The sequence below is a fragment of the Papio anubis genome, chromosome 14 (genome assembly GCF_008728515.1).
Source record: "Papio anubis isolate 15944 chromosome 14, Panubis1.0, whole genome shotgun sequence".
NCBI lineage: Eukaryota > Metazoa > Chordata > Mammalia > Primates > Cercopithecidae > Papio > Papio anubis.
In genome coordinates, this window is record NC_044989.1 from 103,583,330 (window position 1) to 103,602,561 (window position 19,232).

At 42.3% G+C, this 19,232-nt stretch overlaps 1 protein-coding gene across 1 annotated transcript; it reads left to right on the forward strand.

The window, feature by feature from the left end:
* Positions 1-2,370: 2,370 nt before the first annotated feature.
* Positions 2,371-18,684, forward strand: LYG2 (lysozyme g2). The gene is made up of 7 exons (XM_021925098.2): positions 2,371-2,407; positions 7,787-7,892; positions 8,617-8,689; positions 14,133-14,273; positions 15,494-15,690; positions 16,826-16,964; positions 18,454-18,684. Exons 3-7 carry the CDS (start codon positions 8,647-8,649, stop codon positions 18,570-18,572), a joined length of 639 nt encoding a protein of 212 aa, XP_021780790.2. The 5' UTR covers positions 2,371-2,407; positions 7,787-7,892; positions 8,617-8,646; the 3' UTR covers positions 18,573-18,684.
* Positions 18,685-19,232: the final 548 nt, after the last annotated feature.

The window sequence follows — 19,232 nt, forward strand, 5'->3', positions numbered from 1 at the left end:
AGTCACCACAGGGGCAGAATTCTAGAAGATGCCCTTGCAGTTCTCATAAAACCCTGGGGTCCAAGGCTATCTAAGGGGTAGCCCTCCACAGCAATCGTCTGTGGGATCAGACATGGCTAAAGAGTTTTAATACAGCTTGTCTTTCTGACAATTAACTTAATACGGGTTCCTTGTAGAACACTTGAAAATTACTGCAAGGTACTGATTAAATCCCTTTTAATTATGTAATTTTTTTTCGTAAAATTTCTTTTTCCTTTTTAAATTTTCTTTCCTTTTTTTCTTTGTGTCTTTTTTTTTTGGGGGGGGGGCATATGATTATCAAAAGACTAGGTCCGGGCGCGGTGACTCATGCTAGTAGTCCCAGCACTTTTGGGAGGCCAAGGCGGGCGGATCACGAGGTCAGGAGATCGAGATCATCCTGGCTAACATGGTGAAACCCCGTCTCTACTAAAAATACAAAATATTAGCCAGGTGTGGTGATGGGCACCTGTAGTCCCAGCTACTCGGGAGGCTGAGGCAGGAGAAGGGCGTGAACCCGGGAGGCGGAACTTGCAGTGAGCTGAGATGGTGCCACTGCACTCCAGCCTGGGTGACAGAGAGAGTCTCCGTCTCAAAAGAAAAAACAAACAAACAAAAAAAAGAGACTATAGTATATGAAGACTTCTATTTTAAAAAATGAGAAAAAGTTGATAATATCTTGTGATACAAAAAATTTTTAAAGCCAAATAAATAAAATATGAAAAAGACAACCCAGTGAAGAGAGATCAAAGAATATAAACAGGCAGTTCAGAGCAGGTAAAACTGATGCGGCCAATGAGCGTATATGAAAAGATGCCCAGTCTCAGTCAGGAAATTGACTTTTCTCACCCAATTTAAGTCTAATTATAGCAAACCTTGGTGGAGATATGGAGCGTGGGAACACTTATACCCTGCTTTAGAGGGGTAAATGTGGTAGAGCTGCTTTGAAGAAGAAGTTTGTAACATCTGGTATAGTTGAAGATGCAATTCAGCTTAATTTCTATGCCTGCATATACACACACTTAAAACAAAATTGGAAACATTCAATTAATACCATTTAATAACCTGCTTAAATAAAGAGCTTAACAGTATGAACATCCTTCTGTTGTTAAACAAGAAAACTTATTATTAAGAAGCCTCCAGCTGAGGCTTCTAACCCCTGCTTCCTCTCTTTGCACTGTGAGGGCCTCTGGCCTGATAAAAGGTCACCAGAACCTTTGCACACAGAGCCCAGAATCACTCACACCTGCCTGCTCCTCCACTGTCTGTGGGGATATGCGATAGCCCGAGTCCCTGCGTGCCTGATTTATTCCTCCCACCATCCACCCCCTCATCCTTCTGCCCTTGATTTTGGTCAGGTTACTAAGGAGACTGAGTTGGAGAGGTCCCCAGGGGATTCCAGTTCTCCTAGAAATCAAGACTGCAGGAGGCTGGCACGAGGCAGTGAGCAAGCACTTGGGAAAGGGCCCGCGCAAAGCGGGCTGAAGCTTATATGCCACTGTTTGTTGCAACTGTGGGTGGAGTTAGAGGTAAGGTAAGAGAAGTAAGGTGGGAGAAAAGGATGGCCGATACACTCCACCTCCAAAACCTTAAGCTTAAATCTTCCCACTGGCCCCATAATAGCCTCTTACTTTCTTCCCTTCATTTCCTATCCACTTGCCATTACTTTAACCATTCCTTTGCCAAACTCCATCTCACTTGCCCCTGTATCCTCCTTGCATGGCACCTGCAGAGCTGCGCCTCAGCCCTGGACAACTCCAACCCTCTGCTTTCTTCTTGTCTGTACTTAGGTTGCCGTGTCATACCCCAGCATTTCAATGCCTCTAAATGAACATTTATGGGCTCCAATCTCAACTAGTCCATACGCAGACCCCACTCATCTTTTTGGCTCTCTTTCAGCTCTCTCTCTCCAGTTCTACAGAGTGGCTTTTGCACTGCTCTCCATTGTCTAAGTCCACATAGTTTTTACTCCTCAGCACATGATTTGACCTCCTGTTTCACAAAGGACTTAAAAATCATTAGATAACTCCCTCAGTTTTCTCCCATCAACTCTCTACACTGAACTGCATTGCTACCTGATTTTTTTCTCTTTTCTTTCTGTTACAATGGAAGAGGCATTCCCATTCCTGTCTCAGGCCAATTTCTACTCTTAAGCTTTTGAACTAATGTCTTCAACATCATTACCTGATCAAATAATCCTATAGTTTGTTGTATCCTCAATATTTTCTACAGCATTTGATTATGTTCAAGTCACTCCCAGGGTAAACCATGACAAAAGGGCTGTCTTTGACACAAGTCCTTCTCCAGATACTGCTCCAACTCTTCTCTCCATCACAGGTATAGTAAACAACCATAGAACAGTTTTTTACAAAATCATCCAGACTTCTAGGTAAGTGACTGCCTGGGGTCACAGGGTGAACAGGAGAGAAGAGGGAGGGGAGAGAAACTGGGAATGACTGCTAATGGTTGTGGAGATGCTTCCATGGATAATGAAAATGCTCTAAAATTGATTACGCTGATGATTGCACAACTCTGTGAACATACTAAAAACCATTGAATTGCACACTTTAAATGAGTGAAGTCTATGATATGTGAATTATATCTCAATCAAGCTGTTTTTAAAAAATAGCTTACTTGGCCGGGTGCAGTGGCTCATGCCTGTAATCCCAGCACTTTGGCAGGCCAGGCGGGTGGATCACCTGAGGTCAGGAGTTTGAGACCAGCCTGGCCAACATGGTGAAACCCCGTCTCTACTAAAAAATACAAAAATTAGCCGGGCGTGGTGGCAGGTGCCTGTAATCTCAGCTACTCGGAAGGCTGAGGCAGGAGAATTGCTGGAACCTGGGAGGTGGAGGTTGCAGTAAGCCAAGATCATGCCACTGCACTCCAGCCTAGGCTGACAACAGCGAAACTCCATCAAAAAAAAAAAAAAAAAAAAGAGAAAGAAAAAAAAGCTTACTTTTGGCACAATGAAAGACATAGTTAGGGGCTATCATGAGGCAGTCTTTTTATGGTGATGGGACAGTTCTGTATCCTGATTATGGTGATGGTTACTTGCATCTACATGTGGGATAAACTTCACAGTACTATACAATTCTGAAATATAAATAAATATTTTTTAAAAGACAGTGTAAAAACAAACTGGCGAAATCCAAATAAGGTCTGTACCTAAGTTTATAGTATTGTATAATACTAATGGTAATGTTCTGGGTTTGACATGTACTATAGTTATATAAGATATTGCCATTGGGGGAAGCTGGGTGAAGGGTACGTGAGAACTCTTGGTACTATTTTTGAAGTTTCTTGTGAAATTTAAACTATTTCAAAATAAAAATATTATTTTAAAATTTTGTTTCAGACTTCTCCCTTCTCCTTTCCAAACCACAGGGAGTCCCTTTTTCAAACAAATATATTCCTAGACATGGTTGAATGATCCAGAGGTGGGCACCTGACCCAGCCTAGGTTCATTGGAATTTTTTCCTGGATTTGTTTGTTTTTTTTAACTTGTGTATTTTCCCATTATATCGCCATACTACAACTGTTAGTCCATTCTTCCATTGATGAATTTTTTGGAGTGTTTCCAGTTTTGAGCTATTATGAATGAAGCACTATAAAAATTCTTTTTTTTTTTCTCTTTTTTCTTTGCAGAACTTACAATCTGTGAAGATTCTCATACACGTCTTTTGGGAGACATTTTTTTTTTCATTCCTCTTGGGTAAATGACTAGAAATAAAATTTCTGAGGCACACAGTGTGTTTACTTTGTTAGAAACTGCTAAACAGTTCTCCAAAGCAATCATACCATTTTATACTCCAACCAGCAATGTATGAGAGTTCTGTTTTATTTCATTTTCTCACCAATGTGTGATATAGCTAGTCTTTGGTTTTTAACCTTTTTAGAGAGTGTGAAATACTGCCTCATTTTGGTTTTATTTTGCATTTCCCTGATGTCTAAAGATGTTTACCAATTTTTCATGATCTTTATTGGCCATTTGTATATCTTTTCTGAAATGTTGGTCAAATATTTGACATTGGAAGACCGGTGATGCAACCATATAAGTGGCTTCTTCAACAGGGTATGCGTTTTACCTATCATGTAGTAGATTAAAACCAAGACGAGAAAAGCACTCAGCACTTCAAGCCTGACATTGAAATATCCTGGGGTTAAGTTGAACGTTTTGGTGAAATTTTATGGAAGGGCTCCCCTTCTGCCTTCTCACCAGCTGTTGGTGCCAAAGTGCCTTTGCCACATTATTCTCCGGCAGCTCCCTCATTTTATAGGTTTCAAAGCTGTGCAACAGATGCTCGGGCTGTAGCTGCTTGTGTGGCTGTTTCTGAACTTACCCTTCCTCTACTTCTACCAGGCAGGCTACAGAGTCCCGGCAATGAATAACTCTTGCTTGTCCTGCCAAGTTTTCTTCACGGCTGAAGAGAGACTTCACCTCCTACTTCCTGTCCTATAATTCAGTTGTTAATTATTTTTCCTGAGTGCATGGATAAACAAACAAATGAATAAATCAACAAGAAGCTAAGCCATCAGGACCTGAGTGCAAACCCATTATGATAGTAACTGGCATCTCTACGAAGCACTGTAGTTTGTAACATGTTTTTACATATAAAATTTATTTTTATCTTCAAAACAAAGTCATGGGGCGTTATTATCATCTCCATTTTACAGATGAGGAAAATTAAGGCTCGGGGAGGTTAAATGAGTTGCCCATGGTCATCATCCTCCTTGGCTGTCGTTCCTGAGAAGGGAGAACTGTGCCTGGGATTCACAAATAATGACATGGTGGAGACAACCCAGTCTGTATTAGCACAGACTGGTGTTGGGAGGGAGGCAGGTGGGGACGCAGAGGGCGAGGGGACCAAGGGAGCCTGAGATGCTGGATTCCTTTAACTCCCAAAAGTGCTAACCTAGGGTAGCTCGGGGCACAAGAGCAGGTCTTTGTCTGGTATGAGTTGAGAAGCCTTGCCAGGAACTCGCACCAGAATCTGCTTCCCTGGGTATACACAGTACCTCAGTTTTCATAATCATTCCTCTCCTCCTAACTAGGACAGTACTACTTAAGCTTTTCTGTTGAAGTTTTCCGATTGCTGAGGCCATTTAATCATTAGGGATGATTGGAGTCTCCACCACTGAGGCCAGGAACCCCAGATCTGTTAGGACTTCCTGGAAGCTGCCAGAGAATTGCTGCACTGAAGAGTCTTAGGAGCAGGCAACTGATTTGAGCGGGGAGGAGACCAGGCCACTGAGTTTTATTTGTGTAGCACAGACATTGCTTGCATATAGATTGTGTTTTTATTCTGGGGACTGATGGAGATTATGACAGGTGCCAAGGTACCCTCAAGCCCCTCCTGGAAATATCAGTACAACTCACATGTAGCCGTTCTTGGTATCCCTGGGAAGAGATGGAGATTTATTCAGTATATTTCTTCTTAGTGACAAGAAATTCCTAAGATCGTTATACAATAGTACCCACACTTAACCATCCACTGGGTCAGTAGGGCATTGCAGTTAAGAGTTAGGCTTTAGAGTATAACAAACTTAGGTCATTCCCCTTCCTGTTATTCTACCAGTCATACCATACAACGTCAGTGCATATTAACTACATTATTATTACTGGTGGAGAAAATATAAAGTGACACAAAGCCACTTTAGACTTAGTTAACTCATTACTTTGTATTTTAGAAATGACAACAACACCTACAAACACTTGACAGATAGTGGTATAAAATCTGTGAGTGGTGTCATTTATCCAGACCACAGACAATGCTTTCTATCCAGATGGACTTGGACCTGTTGCAATGATTGCTCTGCAGGGTCATTTATCCACTGTGCTGGCACTTCTGATATAGTGGAAGAGCACAGATTTTGGAATCGTACAGTCCTAGGTTCAAATCCTGGCTCTGTCACGTGCTAACTGTGCCATCTTTGACAAGTTACTTAGCTTCTCTGAGTCACAGTTTCCTCATCTCTAAAATAAGGGATAATGCCTGCCCCACAGGGCCAGTGGAGGATTGAGTCATATAATATCCATAGGAACCCGACAAAACGTTGGGTGTTCAATTGTTCTCTCACAGTTTGAACAGAACAATCCACGTCAGTTTGAAAACAATTGGTTGAGTTGCGGAAGCCTGGACATTAAGACCCTCATACCTTGAAGGACTTGTAGCCCCACTAACTGAGAGCCGAAAGATAAGTATTCTTCACATTCAGCAGTGCTTTAAATGTTTTATTAATACTTCTTCCAGGGACAGCCCCAGCCTCCACCTGCTCTCTTTTACCTAACTTATCATTCTTTCTTAACTTCTTCTTAATCTCCCTTTCTTGAACTTTCTCATTGCACTTAGCCTGGAAGCCTCAGGTAAGTGGCTCTACTCACGCTGCAGTGAAGTGGGTCATGGGCACCATGTGGCTGGTGATAGACTACGGGTTTCTAAGGCCTGCCTCAGGGCAGTAAGACTCCTGCAATATCCCTTATTCAAGAGTGGTCCTGACCGCAGCGTTGCCAGGGGTGGAGTAGACCCTCCATGGGTCACTTTCCTGAGAGTCAGGCAGGAAGCATCCGTTGGCTCGGAACAACCCTGCTACTCTTCCAGGGATGGAAGGCTAGAGGCCGTGCCAGGGACGTCTGTTCTACAAGCAGCAAGGCAGGCAGGGCAGAAGTGAATGCCAGTGGACTGTGCAGACCTCAGCTTGGAAGGGCACGTTCTCCTGGGAGCGGAGGTTGTTTTATCGCCAGGGAGCTGGGAAGTTGCCTGTGGCTTTGTCCTCCTGTTTCCCGTACAGCGGCCTCGCACCTTTCTTCACTCGGTGGGTGTGGGGGAGGACTGTGTGCAGTCTGAGACACTGGTCACGCTTGTGGAAGGACCCGGACCAGACTTCTTCCTCCCCTCCGCGCAATGTGCTTTGTCTATTTCAAGAACCTCCCTTCCATTTCCTGTTCCTGGGGCTGCACAATGAGCTTCCTGTCTTCCCTTGGACATAAGCCTGAAGAAAGATACTCTCTTCTTGGAGAAGTTTTCATCCCTGGCTGTATGCTTTTCTCCCATATCCTTAGCAAGGATGGACAAATGAGCACCCACGTTGCTACTCCCTGGTTTTGCACTGATCTCCCAGAGCAGGTGACCACACTTGCACCTGCTTGTCAGAAGTGGGACTGGAGTAAGGAGCCAACTTCACCTATAATGATCATGTGACATACTGGCTTGAGATCATGTGACATATTGGTATGGGGATCATGTGACATTGGAATGGGGAACAAAGAGCAGGAGACTCAGCATTTCAGGTAAATAACCAATCCAAGAATAAAAATTGCTAGTATTTCCTGTTTTCTTATTTAAAGCGAATTATCTGTTTCTTATTTGCAAATTTAGAAGCTGTTTGGCACAATTTTAGCTATCTAGAAACAATCTATCAAAATATGCCTCCTGAGCAGCCTGGGGGTTCATTAGATTAATTAATTAATAGTGGTTAATCAACCCTTTGAAATCCTCTTATTAATGGGGTCACCTAAGTCCTAAGTACTATTATAACCAGGCCTAATGAGGTCAATGGTTTAAAGAGAGGGTTTTAAACCATATATAAAGCTCCTCTAATGATCGTTGGTACAGGACGAAGGTAAGAAAAGCCAGGTGAGTCTTCATCCTGGTGTTTAAAAGTTTCCTCCACAGCAGTAGACGACACTGACGTCTACTCAGTTGAAGCCGGGTATGCAGTGATCTACTGACTAATGGATTCTCCAATTGTTAAACCTATGTTACAGGACAAAGGCCACCGCTTTGGAAAAGCTTGAAGTGCAGTTTGCTGCTGAGTACAGAAGACATTTGCAAACAGAGAGGGGAGATTTTCTCTGTAAGGTTGCAAACAAGGTTAGTGCTGGCCTTCTTATATCTTGTAAAACTTATCAGCTACCATTTGAATGAAACCAAGAATAGAGTTGATTGAGGAAGAAATGGAGCAGAGGAAACCTCTTCTAAGTCATGTTCTTTGATGCTCCTGTTGGTATTTTGTTTTATTTTGTTTTCCCTACAGAGACCCTAGTGTAAGAATGGAAACACCCAGGCATGGTGGCGCGCATATGCGGCCCCAGGTACTCGGGAGGCTGAGGTGGGAGGATCGCCTGAGCCCAGGAGTTTGAGGCCATAGTGAGCTATGATTATGCCACTGCCCTCCAGCCTGGGTGACAGAGCAAGATCCCATTTTTAAACAAACAAATGAAAAACCAAAACTGATCCTTGAAGGCAGGGGTAGGGCGAATAACTAGAAAGAAAGGATCAGTTTTTTTTTAAAGAAAGGGAACAAAATTGTGGGGTTACCAAGCTTAGAGATGGGATGGGAGTGTATATCTGGTTACATACATAAGATATGCATGGCCCATGTCAATATGAAATTGGATTGAAGTGAGTTGGGATTTTATGCTTAGCAAAGAGAGTGTGCTAACAAACCATGTACTGAGCCTGTGAGAATACTATCTTGAAACTGGGAAATGAATAGTGGATTGGAAACAACTCTGAACTTTTAAAAATAACAACGCAAATTTTTCTTTAGGAAATTTTCAAGTTTTAAAATTAACTAGTTTCTATTTCAAATCAGAGCAGGTCCTGGAAGATCAGATTCCCCGCCATGTTATCCTCTGTGGTGTTTTGGGGACTAATTGCCCTCATTGGTAAGTCACTGGCTGAGATTTAGCATTGTTCACGGGGTGTCCACAGAAACCTCCAGCACAATAATGAATCAGAAAGAGCAATGATTCCCCGCAATGGAAGAGTGAGCTCTCATTCTGACCAGCTTGGCCATTCATCAACTATTATTTCTATAATTAACAGTGTGTTCTGCTTGCTAAGCAGGTGAAAAACAGGATCTATGGGAATTTCAAATAATCTAATAGTTATTGATCTGCTTACTTCCTATCTGACAATGCACCTATCAGACTGGATATCTTACTGAGAGGTATATGGAACAGTGCCTTGGAAGCAAAACACATGAAGAGGAAATTATCAATGCCAAGCAGTGGATGAGAGTTCAATGTGTGTTGGTGGGAAGAAAGCACTAGTCTGGGAAAGGTTTGGGAGGAAGAGCTCACATCCAACTAGAATGCTCAGATGTGAAAGGCTTTTAGGGGGGACGTGTCAATTGAAGAATGCTTGGTGATTTAATAAGAAAAGGGAAGAGCCTGCTGGATGGGAAGAATGATTTCAGTAAAAGAGGAGAGGCAGAAATGAATGAAAAGTCTTTGGGTTGGTGTGGCCTGGACAGAAGAGGGGATTTCTTGGGGGAAGGCTGGAAAGATAGGTTGGTGAGTTGGTAAGAGATCTTGAATAAGAGAATGTTAAAACTGTGACCTAAGCAAAATGAAAAGCCATTATGAGCAATGTTCAAGTTGTCTTTAATTATAGAATGGTGACTGAAAAGAAAGTGTTTCTAAAATGTTTAATTCTAAATTTGGAAAGACAAGGCTACCCAAAAGTAATTTCCAGTCACTTATGGTCAAAAGCAGGGCAACCTAGTTTTAAATTTTTACTCCTTTTTAAATTGCCAGGTGAGAGCAGAGTTAAATAGCCAGCAGATTAATTATGAGCTACCATATTAGCTGTGTATAGCTGAAAGGTGACTCTTAATTTAAAAAGGGCTTGTGTGTTTGTAATGCCTACACAAGCAGTGTAGGTTCCATGGTCATATTCCAGTTCCCTTAAAGCAGTGGTTCATAAACTTTATGTGTAAGAGTCAACTGGGAATGCTGGGCAAAGTGCAGCTTCTTTAGCCTTATACTGCAAGATTCTGGTTCAGTAGATCTGGTGTGAACAGCCCAGTGATAAGCATTTTTTTTTTTTTTTTTGAGATGCAGTCTTGCTCTGTCACCCAGGCTGGAGTGCAGTGGCGCAATCTTGGCTCACTGCAAGCTCTGCCTCCCGGGTTCACGCCATTCTCCTGCCTCAGCCTCTGGAGTAGCTGGGACTATAGGTGCCTGCCACCATGCCCAGCTAATTTTTTTGTATTTTAGTAGAGATGGGGTTTCACTGGGTTAGCCAGGATGGTCTTGATCTCCTGACCTCGTGATCTGCCAGCCTCAGCTTCCCAAAGTGCTGGGATTACAGGAGTGAGCCACTGCACCCAGCCCAGTGATAAGAATTTTTAATAAGCATGTGTGGTAACTTTGATACCTGTGATCTGTGGGCCACACAGTGAGCCTGGCAAAGACTGCCTCCCAGTGAAAGGACATTGAACCTGTCAATATAGGGACACTTGATCCAGATAATTTAAACAATCCCTTTCTGTCTCATTCCTTCATCCATCCAACTATCCATTCTTCCATTCAGCAAATATTTATTAAATGTCCACTTTATGCCAAGCATTGTTCCAGGTGCTGAGGAGGATATAGCAGAGAAAAACATCTAGTATCTGACCTAATGAAATTTATCTTCTAGTGAGAGGAACGAACAGAAAGAGAGTGAGAGGAAAAAAGGAAGAGAGAGGGAAAGAGTGAGAGGAAAGAAGGGAGATAAAAACATTTCACCTGTAAAAATTTTTGATGTGTCTCTAACATATAAGGACCAGCTCTAGCACAAAAAGATGTTCCTGGTTCATCTTGAACATTTTCTGCCCCAGGCTAGCAATCAGCCATTATTCTGAGGAGTGCTGGTTCCTCTTAGCAGGAAATGGTATTTAGAGACCACAGTGTGGGAAGTAAAAGTGCTCCATTGCTATGGAGTTGTCATTTATTTCAGGTGTTTTCAGTGGCGGGAACTAGAAAATACATATTTTTAAAAGAAAAACAATTATGCATTCAGATATTTCACATTTATATTTAAGAATGCAAGCATTTTATATCAGTTTTATATTTGTACCTCTGCTATCTTACACTAAAAATCCTAGTTCTAATGACATTAGCATTATTACTTATATACATACAGTAGTGTCAAAATAACTATGACAGTATTACCAACCAATATTGAGACAGTAAATATAATTTAAGATTTTCTTGTGATTATTTATGTTCATTGGATGTATTCCTACGTAGTAGTATACACTTATATGGATATATTTTAAAGTCACTTGAGATAATTCTCCTCTATGTGTTTATTAATTTTTCAATTTGTTATAGAGTTATGTTCATTTGTTTTTCTTTTTTATGGATTCCTTTTCTCCCTATTTGATTTAATTTTAAAATTTATGATAACATTTACATGGTTCCAAAATAAAAACTTTTTAAAAGATACAGTTAGTCTATCCTCTATCCCTGTTCCCTTTACCTTCCTCTTACCCTCTCCATAACTAACAATTTTTACCAGTTTTTCATTCATCCTTGTATCGTTTCTTTTGAAAATATGAGCAAATCACACAAAATATACAATTGTATTTTCTCCCCTTTCTTACACAAAGAGTACAATTCTATAAATACTATTTTGTCCCTGGAGAGAATTTTACAGGAGTATATACAGGTCTCGCTCTTTCCTTTTGCAGTTGCACAGTACTCCACTGTGGACGTAGCATCACTTACTCAACCAGTCCCTACATTAATGACGTTTGTGTTGTTTGCAGTCCTTTGCTGTTATAAACTGCTGGGATGAACAGCCTGTTGTAAAACTGTGTTCCACAGCAATGTGTGAGGCAGCCTATTTCCTCACAGCCTCTCCCACAGAGCATATTATCAAACCTTTGGGCTCTTGCCACCTAAAGAGTTGGAAAATGCTTCATAATGATGTTTTAATGTGGCCTTTCTCTTCTTCTGAGTGTGGTTTAACATCTTTTATATGTTTAAGGACCATTTTCTTTTTTTGTCTATAAACTGTCTATGTATTCTGCTGATAAGGTGATATTTGGACAGAGACCTGAAGACATGATCATGTAGATGCCTGGAGGAATAGCATTCTAGACAAAAGGAACCACAAACATAAAGGCTTTGAGGCAGAAACCTGCCTGGCATGTTGAAGGATAAACACAAGGAAGAATGTGGCTGGAGGAGAGTGAGCAAAGGGAAGGAGAAGTAGGAACAGGAGCAGCCAGATCTAGTAGGTCTTGGAGGCTGCAGGATGGACTTGGCTATTCCCCTAAAGGAGGAGAAAGCCACTGGAAGGTTAAGACAGAAGACTGATAGCAGCCTGTGCATATTCCCACAGGGCCACTCTGTCTGCTAGGTAGAGGATCGGCTGCAAGAGTGAATCAGGGAGGTCAGTTAGGAGGCTGTTAGGAGAGTCCAGATGAGCAATGACACTGGTTGGGACCATGGCAGTAGCAGAGGTGGGAGGAGTGGTTAGATTCTACTTTTGTTTTTTTTTTTTTGAGACCGAGTTTCGCTCTTTTTGCCCAGGCTGGAGTGCAATGGTGTGATCTCAGCTCACTGCATCCTCCTCCTCCTGGGTTCAAGTGATTCTCCTGCCTCAGCCTCCCGAGTTGCTGGGATTATAGGCGTGTGCCACCACGCCTGGCTCATTTTGTATTTTTAGTAGAGATGAGGTTTCTCCATGTTGGTTAGACTGGTCTTGAACTCCCAACCTCAGGTGATCCTCCTGCCTCAGCCTCCCAAAGTGCTGGGATTACAGGTGTGAGCCACCACGCCCAGCCAGATTCTATTTTTTTTACATCAAACATTTTAACAAATACTTTTTTTTTTGAGATTTGAGACAGGGTCTTGTTCTGTTGCCTAGGCTGGAGTGCAATGGCACCATCAAAGCTCACTGCAGCCTCGACCTCCCGGGTTCAATCACTCTTCCTGTCTCAGTCTCCCACGCAGCTGGGACTACTGGCATGTGCCACTACACCAGCCTAAGTTTTGTATTTTTTGTAGAAACGAGTTTTGCCAGCTGGTCTCAAACTCCCAGGCTCAAGCAATCCTCCTGCCTTAGCTTCTCAAAGTGCTGGGATTCTAGGCATGAGCCACCACATCCAGCCCAAAGTACTGTCTTATAACAAATATTTGGACTCTTAAGGTACAAATTAAAAGCCCTTGAAACAGTTAGAACAAACTTTTCAGCATTACAGAAAATAACCTTGTATCTCCCTTAGCAAAAGCTCTGCCTCTCCTTTAACAGGTAGACTTGGACAGAAACTCACTTTTTAAAGACAGAACAAAAAAACAAGAATAGATTTGACTTAAATCATTTTTGTAAATTCAATTTTTACTTCTAATTTTATTAGACAGACATACATAGGTACTCACCTTCACAGTAAATGATATAAAATAAGAATATATTTAAATTGTTATGGTACCCTTCTTTCTTATCTTTCTAAACAAAGGCAAATTGTTAATCCAGATGTTAACATTCCCAGAAGCATTTGTGTCTGAAATGTTTTAAAATTCCTCTCAAGACAATAGACAATGGGGACTCTAAAAGGAGGCAGGGAGGGAGGGAGGCAAGGGTTGAAAACCACACATCAGGTACTGTGTTCACTATTTGGGTGAAGGATCAATAGAAGGCCAATCCTCAGCATCACACAATACGCCCATGTAACAAACCTGCACGTGTACCCGCTGAATCTTAAAAAACAAAACAAAACCTCTCAAGTTTCCTGCTTAAAAACCGTCTGTCAGTTTTAATTCTGACATACAGTATGGTATGACTACAGTGCCTGAAATCCTTTGGGAGGCCAAGGAGAGAGGATGGTTTGAGCCCAGGAGTTTGAGACTAGCTTGGGCAACATAGCAAAACCCCATCTTTACAAAAAGATAAAATAAGCCAGGCCTGGTGATGTGCACCTGTGGTTCCAGCTACTCAGGAGGCTGGGGTGGGAGAGTCGTTTGAGCCCAGGTGTTGGTACCTGCAGCGAGCTATGATCATGTCACTGCACTCCAGCCTGGACAACAGAGCAAGACCTTGTCTCTAAAAAACAAAGGAAAAAAAAGACTGCATATGTATTTAGGATCTATAAGAGATGAATTTCATAATATTTTGCATAGTGTCTTTGGATTAAGTGCTGTGTTAATACAAAACAACAAAAAAGGTCGGAGCAGAGTGGGCACGGGGATCTTCTGTCTGATGAACAAATAATGGCAACAAGAGAGTTGGGGAGTTCTGTCTGTGGCCTTCCGCCTTTGGTTTAGTGATGTTTATTGCAGCAACCCAAGCAATATCTTCTCACAGGATTCATGTGCGTTATGCTTCCGCCTCTAGGCACTTCCAGGGGCTCGTACCCCTTCACCCACTCAATGAACCCTCACCTACATCCGCGCCTGTACCACGGTTGCTACGGGGACATCATGACCATGAAGACCTCTGGGGCCACTTGTGATGCAAACAGTGTGATGAACTGCGGTAAGTGAAAGGCAGAGCAAACATCTGGCTTTTCCCCTTTCATCGTTTTCAGATTCTTTCTTAGGAAGTCACTTAATTTTGAAAAGGTATAATCATCATTATGACAATAGTACCAAAATGAAAAATGAGCAAAAAACGCAATCCTGGCCAATCTAACAACCCGCTTCTTTTCATTTTCCACCCTCATTCTTTCCAAACCTTGTCCAGCTGTGTTTGTTTCCATGTGTTGAAACTACTGCTTGAATAAATATTAGAATTTGGCTTTGATTTTTGGGTGGTGCTGCTGTGTTTGCTTCATGTTACACATGAACATTTGAAGCAATACTGTTCCAAAGTCGTCTTCATCATGTTATCCTGGTTTTAGGGTGTCGGAGCTGGCAGCAACCACAAGGTCACATCAGACCCCAACCCCTCAATTTACAAATCAGAGCTCAGAGACTCAGCAAGGAGGGGGGTACTTCCCAATAGCACAGAACCAGCTAGTGGCAGAGCCAGGCTAAAACATACACTGGCTGACTCCTAGTCCAAGAGGCTTCCCAGTGCACCAGTGTGGCAGAATTTTTTTGTGTGTGTGACAGAGTCTTACTTTGTCACCCAGGCTGGAGTGTGATGGCATGATCTTGGCTCACTACAACCTCCACTTTCCAGGTTCAAGCAATTCTCCTGCCTCAGCCTCCTGAGTAGCTGGGGTTACAGGTGCCTGCCACCACATCCGGCTCATTTTTGTATTTTTAGTAGAGACAGGGTTTCACCATGTTGGCCGGGCTGGTCTTGAACTCCTGACCTCAAGTGATCCATCCACCTTGGCCTCCCAAAGTCCTGGGATTACAGGCATGAGCAATTTGAAGGAGAAAAAACAGCAGAAGTGGCACCTGTTGGGGGTTGTGGACCTGTCTGTTTCTGCAGTCAGAGATCAAAAGAATATCTTAGGATGACTGTCCCAAGCCATTAGCAGTGATCAGAGGCTATGGCTAACTTAGCAAATTTTAAAAAATGGTTTTCTTCTGAAGTAGAAGAAACAGTTTCTTTTCTTTTTTAACTTTAAATTCTTTCTTTCTTTTTTCGTTTTCTGAGTTGGGCTCTCGTTATGATGCCCAGGCTGGTTTTGAACTCCTCCTGGGTTCAAGCGATCCTCCTGTTTTAGCCTCCTGAGTAGCAGGGACTGACTTCAGGCACACACGAGCATGCCCAGAAAAACAGTTTCTTTTCTATTGATGTAGGGATCCGTGGTTCTGAAATGTTTGCTGAGATGGATCTGAGGGCCATAAAACCTTACCAGACTCTGATCAAAGAAGTCGGGCAGAGACACTGTGTGGACCCTGCTGTCATTGCAGCCATCATCTCCAGGGAAAGTCATGGCGGATCTGTCCTGCAAGATGGCTGGGACCACAGGGGGCTTAAATTTGGCTTGATGCAGGTATTTAGCTAGAAACTTTCTATCAGCCCCACTTCATCCCTCCTCACAGAAGCTCAACCTCAACTAGAAATCCATTTGCAGTGCTTCCAAACCCCAGAATACCCTGGCATCTGGCTACAGGTACTTCAGCATAATTTTTTTCTTTTCTTTTTTTTGGGGGATGGAGTTCACTCTTGTTGCCCAGGCTGGAGTGCAATGGCGTGATCTCGGCTCACTGCAACCTCCACTCCCGGGTTAAAGTGATTCTCCTGCCTCAGCCTCCTGAGTAGCTGGGATTACAAGCACACGCCACTATGCCTAGCTAATTTTTTGTATTTTTAGTAGAGACAGGATTTCACCTTGTTGGTCAGGCTGGTCTTGAACTCCTGACCTCAGGTGATCTGCCCGCCTCAGTCTCCCAAAGTGCTGGGATTACAAGCGTGAGCCACTGCGCCCGGCCACTCCAGCATAATTTGATCTGGGATTTCTGCAACACATCTTTTTATGTCATTCAAGGCTTATTCATTATTAGATATCCTTTAAAAAGTATTTTAGGAGTTTTATAACTACCTATTTGTGATAAATAATATGTAATACACTAAAACTGAGAAAATCTTATAAATAGCACTGTTATTACAGGTGTCCTCTTGGGGTTTGTGAAGTAGTACATTTCATCCATGTGGATCAAAACATGGTATAATTGAGCCCTACTTGAAACAACTTGTTCCTTTGGGTAAACTGGAGGAAGGGGATCCAAATTATCTGGATATTTGCTTCCAGGCTCAATTTTAAATTGTCTGCCGAAATACAGACTTCTGGCCTTCCCAGTTAGAAACAAATTTTTGTCTGAATTAGCTAGATAATTATTTCTTACTATAAATGTGTAGACTTCAGGTGTTATTTGTTTCAAAACAACTTTAACATTTTTTTTTTTTTTGTATATTAGAATGTTTAGCTAAAACTACGCCATGTCCATTTCTCCCAAACGTTACTTTGTTTCTCTGACTCTCACCTCTATGAAAGAAAGAACAATAGAATTGACTCTCTGGGGATAAAGGCCGGTATCTATGACTTGAATACCAGGAGAGGAAATTAGGAATGGCAGAAAAATGTGTTACCTCATCCAGATGCTGACTTTATTATCTGAATTTTCTAGCTTGATAAACAAGCGTACCACCCTGTTGGTGCCTGGGACAGCAAAGAGCATCTTTCACAGGCTACTGGGATTCTAACAGAGAGAATTAAGGCAATCCAGAAAAAATTCCCCACGTGGAGTGCTGCTCAGCACCTCAGAGGTAGGCTGCATTCTGAGCACTTTGTTTAAATGAGCAATGAATAAGACCACTCAAGGCCAGTGTGACCCGAGACTCCTTGGGAGCATTTCCATGGGGTCAGCAGTGGCCCTGGGAGGAGCTGTCTAGAGGCTGCATTCGCACTCTCTGAACCACAGAGTTACTTTGAGTGGTCCTCCATCCTCAACCTCCATTTCCCCTCTGCAGAACACCGGGGTTCTTATTCATTGCTTATTGAGCTATTGAGTGATACCTTGAAACATAGTGACACCTGTTTCTACAAAAAAAAAAAAAAAAAAAAAAAAGTAGCTGGGCATGGTGACACACTCCAGTCCCAGCTACTCAGGAGGCTGAGCCAGGAGGATTGCTTGTGCCTGGGAGGTTGAGGCTGCAGTGAGCATTGATTACATCACTGCACTCCAGCCTGAGAGACAGAGTGAGACCCCATCTCTCAAAAAAAAAAAAAACCAAACATATATATATATATATGTTTGCCTACCTCTCATAGGTTTTTTCCTGTTATAAGAAACTGTCAACAACTTTCCAAATTGTCTGAATGATTTTACTCTGTGAGTATTCTCAGGACTTCGGGTGCTACGTATCCAAGTGGAAATCTCTGCTTGGCTGATCACAGGCCCCCTCAAGTTCAGCATCTCCCAGATGGAATTAACTCACTAACCTCCAACTATAAATTTGCTCTTTCTTCTGCATTTTACATGTCTTGGAGGCACCATAACACAGTGAGTCAACCCAGCCTGAAAACCAGATTGCTTTCTTAGGCTCTCTGGTTCCTTCTCTCTTCACACCCAACCACATCAATTCCTGTTAGGTTTACCTCCTATCGGCCCATGTTATGTTCTCCACACTCTAATGGCCTTAATCAGAACAGATTCTACTCTCGACTTCAAGGTCCTTGAAGGCAGGGATCGGGACCAGGCATCTTTTTCTCTGGATATCACAGCAGAGCGCAATTATGTTAAACACATACATAACTACTAAAGATAAAATTCTAGGGTAAAATAGCATACACACGCATATGTACATGTACCCAAAGAAATAAGTGTGTCTTGGGTACCTTGTAGTTAGTGTGGGATCTCTCCTGGCACATAGTAGGTGCTTGAAAACATTTCCTGAATGAATAAATGAGTGAATAGATGAGTGAATTATTGTATAAATGAGAGAATGTTACAAGCATTTTCAGCAGAGGATGTACTGGGGGTCTAGTTCTGCCAGGCCTGGATTACATAAAAAAGCAAATCTGATTTTTGCAACAAGAAAAACCAAAGACTTTGGAAAAAGAGAAAGAAAGCAATCTGGAATTTTCCCAGTGATTCTTGGGGTAGCGTGTCCTTTCAGAAAGGGAGAGAGAGGGAGGAGGATTTGGGATTGCCTGCTTTGGAAGATTTGCCTGGAGAGCTAACATCTTGGCCATGCTCATTGCTTATTTCTACTGAGAGTTAATATTTGAGCCTCACTCTGTGTTTCATTTCAGGTGGTCTCTCAGCTTTTAAGTCAGGAATTGAAGCGATTGCCACCCCAGCGGACATAGACAATGACTTCGTCAATGATATCATTGCCCGAGCTAAGTTCTATAAAAGACAAAGCTTCTAGGCAAAGTTCTGGACCAGGCTGGCAGAGTGCTCAGATGGCCGCCTTTGAGAGTTTTATGTGAATGTGCTGTATTCAACACTGGCAAAGAAATGATTAAAATCATGAAAGAAAATTCATTTCCCAATTTTCTGAATGAAAATAAGAATTGAAAAAAGGAAAGAAAAATGAAAGAAATCCATCCAGTTCACAATATGCTTCCCAGGAAATGGACATATATAATTACTTTGTAGTAAATGTGAATATCATGACAAGTGGCCCCTACGTATTCCAGCCAGGCTTCATTTTAGCCCATGATTCCAATGCCCACCTACTCCCTATCTACCAGAATTGCTAACAAGTTAAGTAAGCCTGACCCGAGCCTTTGTCCTTTCCCCAGTATCTGCCCAGACCACTTGGGCTTTGCTTAGGAGAAGTTCCTGACTCGTAGGCCAGCCAACCCATGGGACAATGGAGGAAATAGGGATGGAATTCTAGCTGCATAGGAAACTGAGAGCCAACTGAGGTGAAGCTGTCATTCAAGTTACATACACCAAGTCCTTCAAACCCATAGCAACCACCTGTGTTTTCTTTTGTTTGTGAAGATCCAGGGACTGGCTTTTCTTATTTTCAGGAGTTGCTGCCACACACTTTCTTTCACGGGGTCCACCCCTCACAAAACAT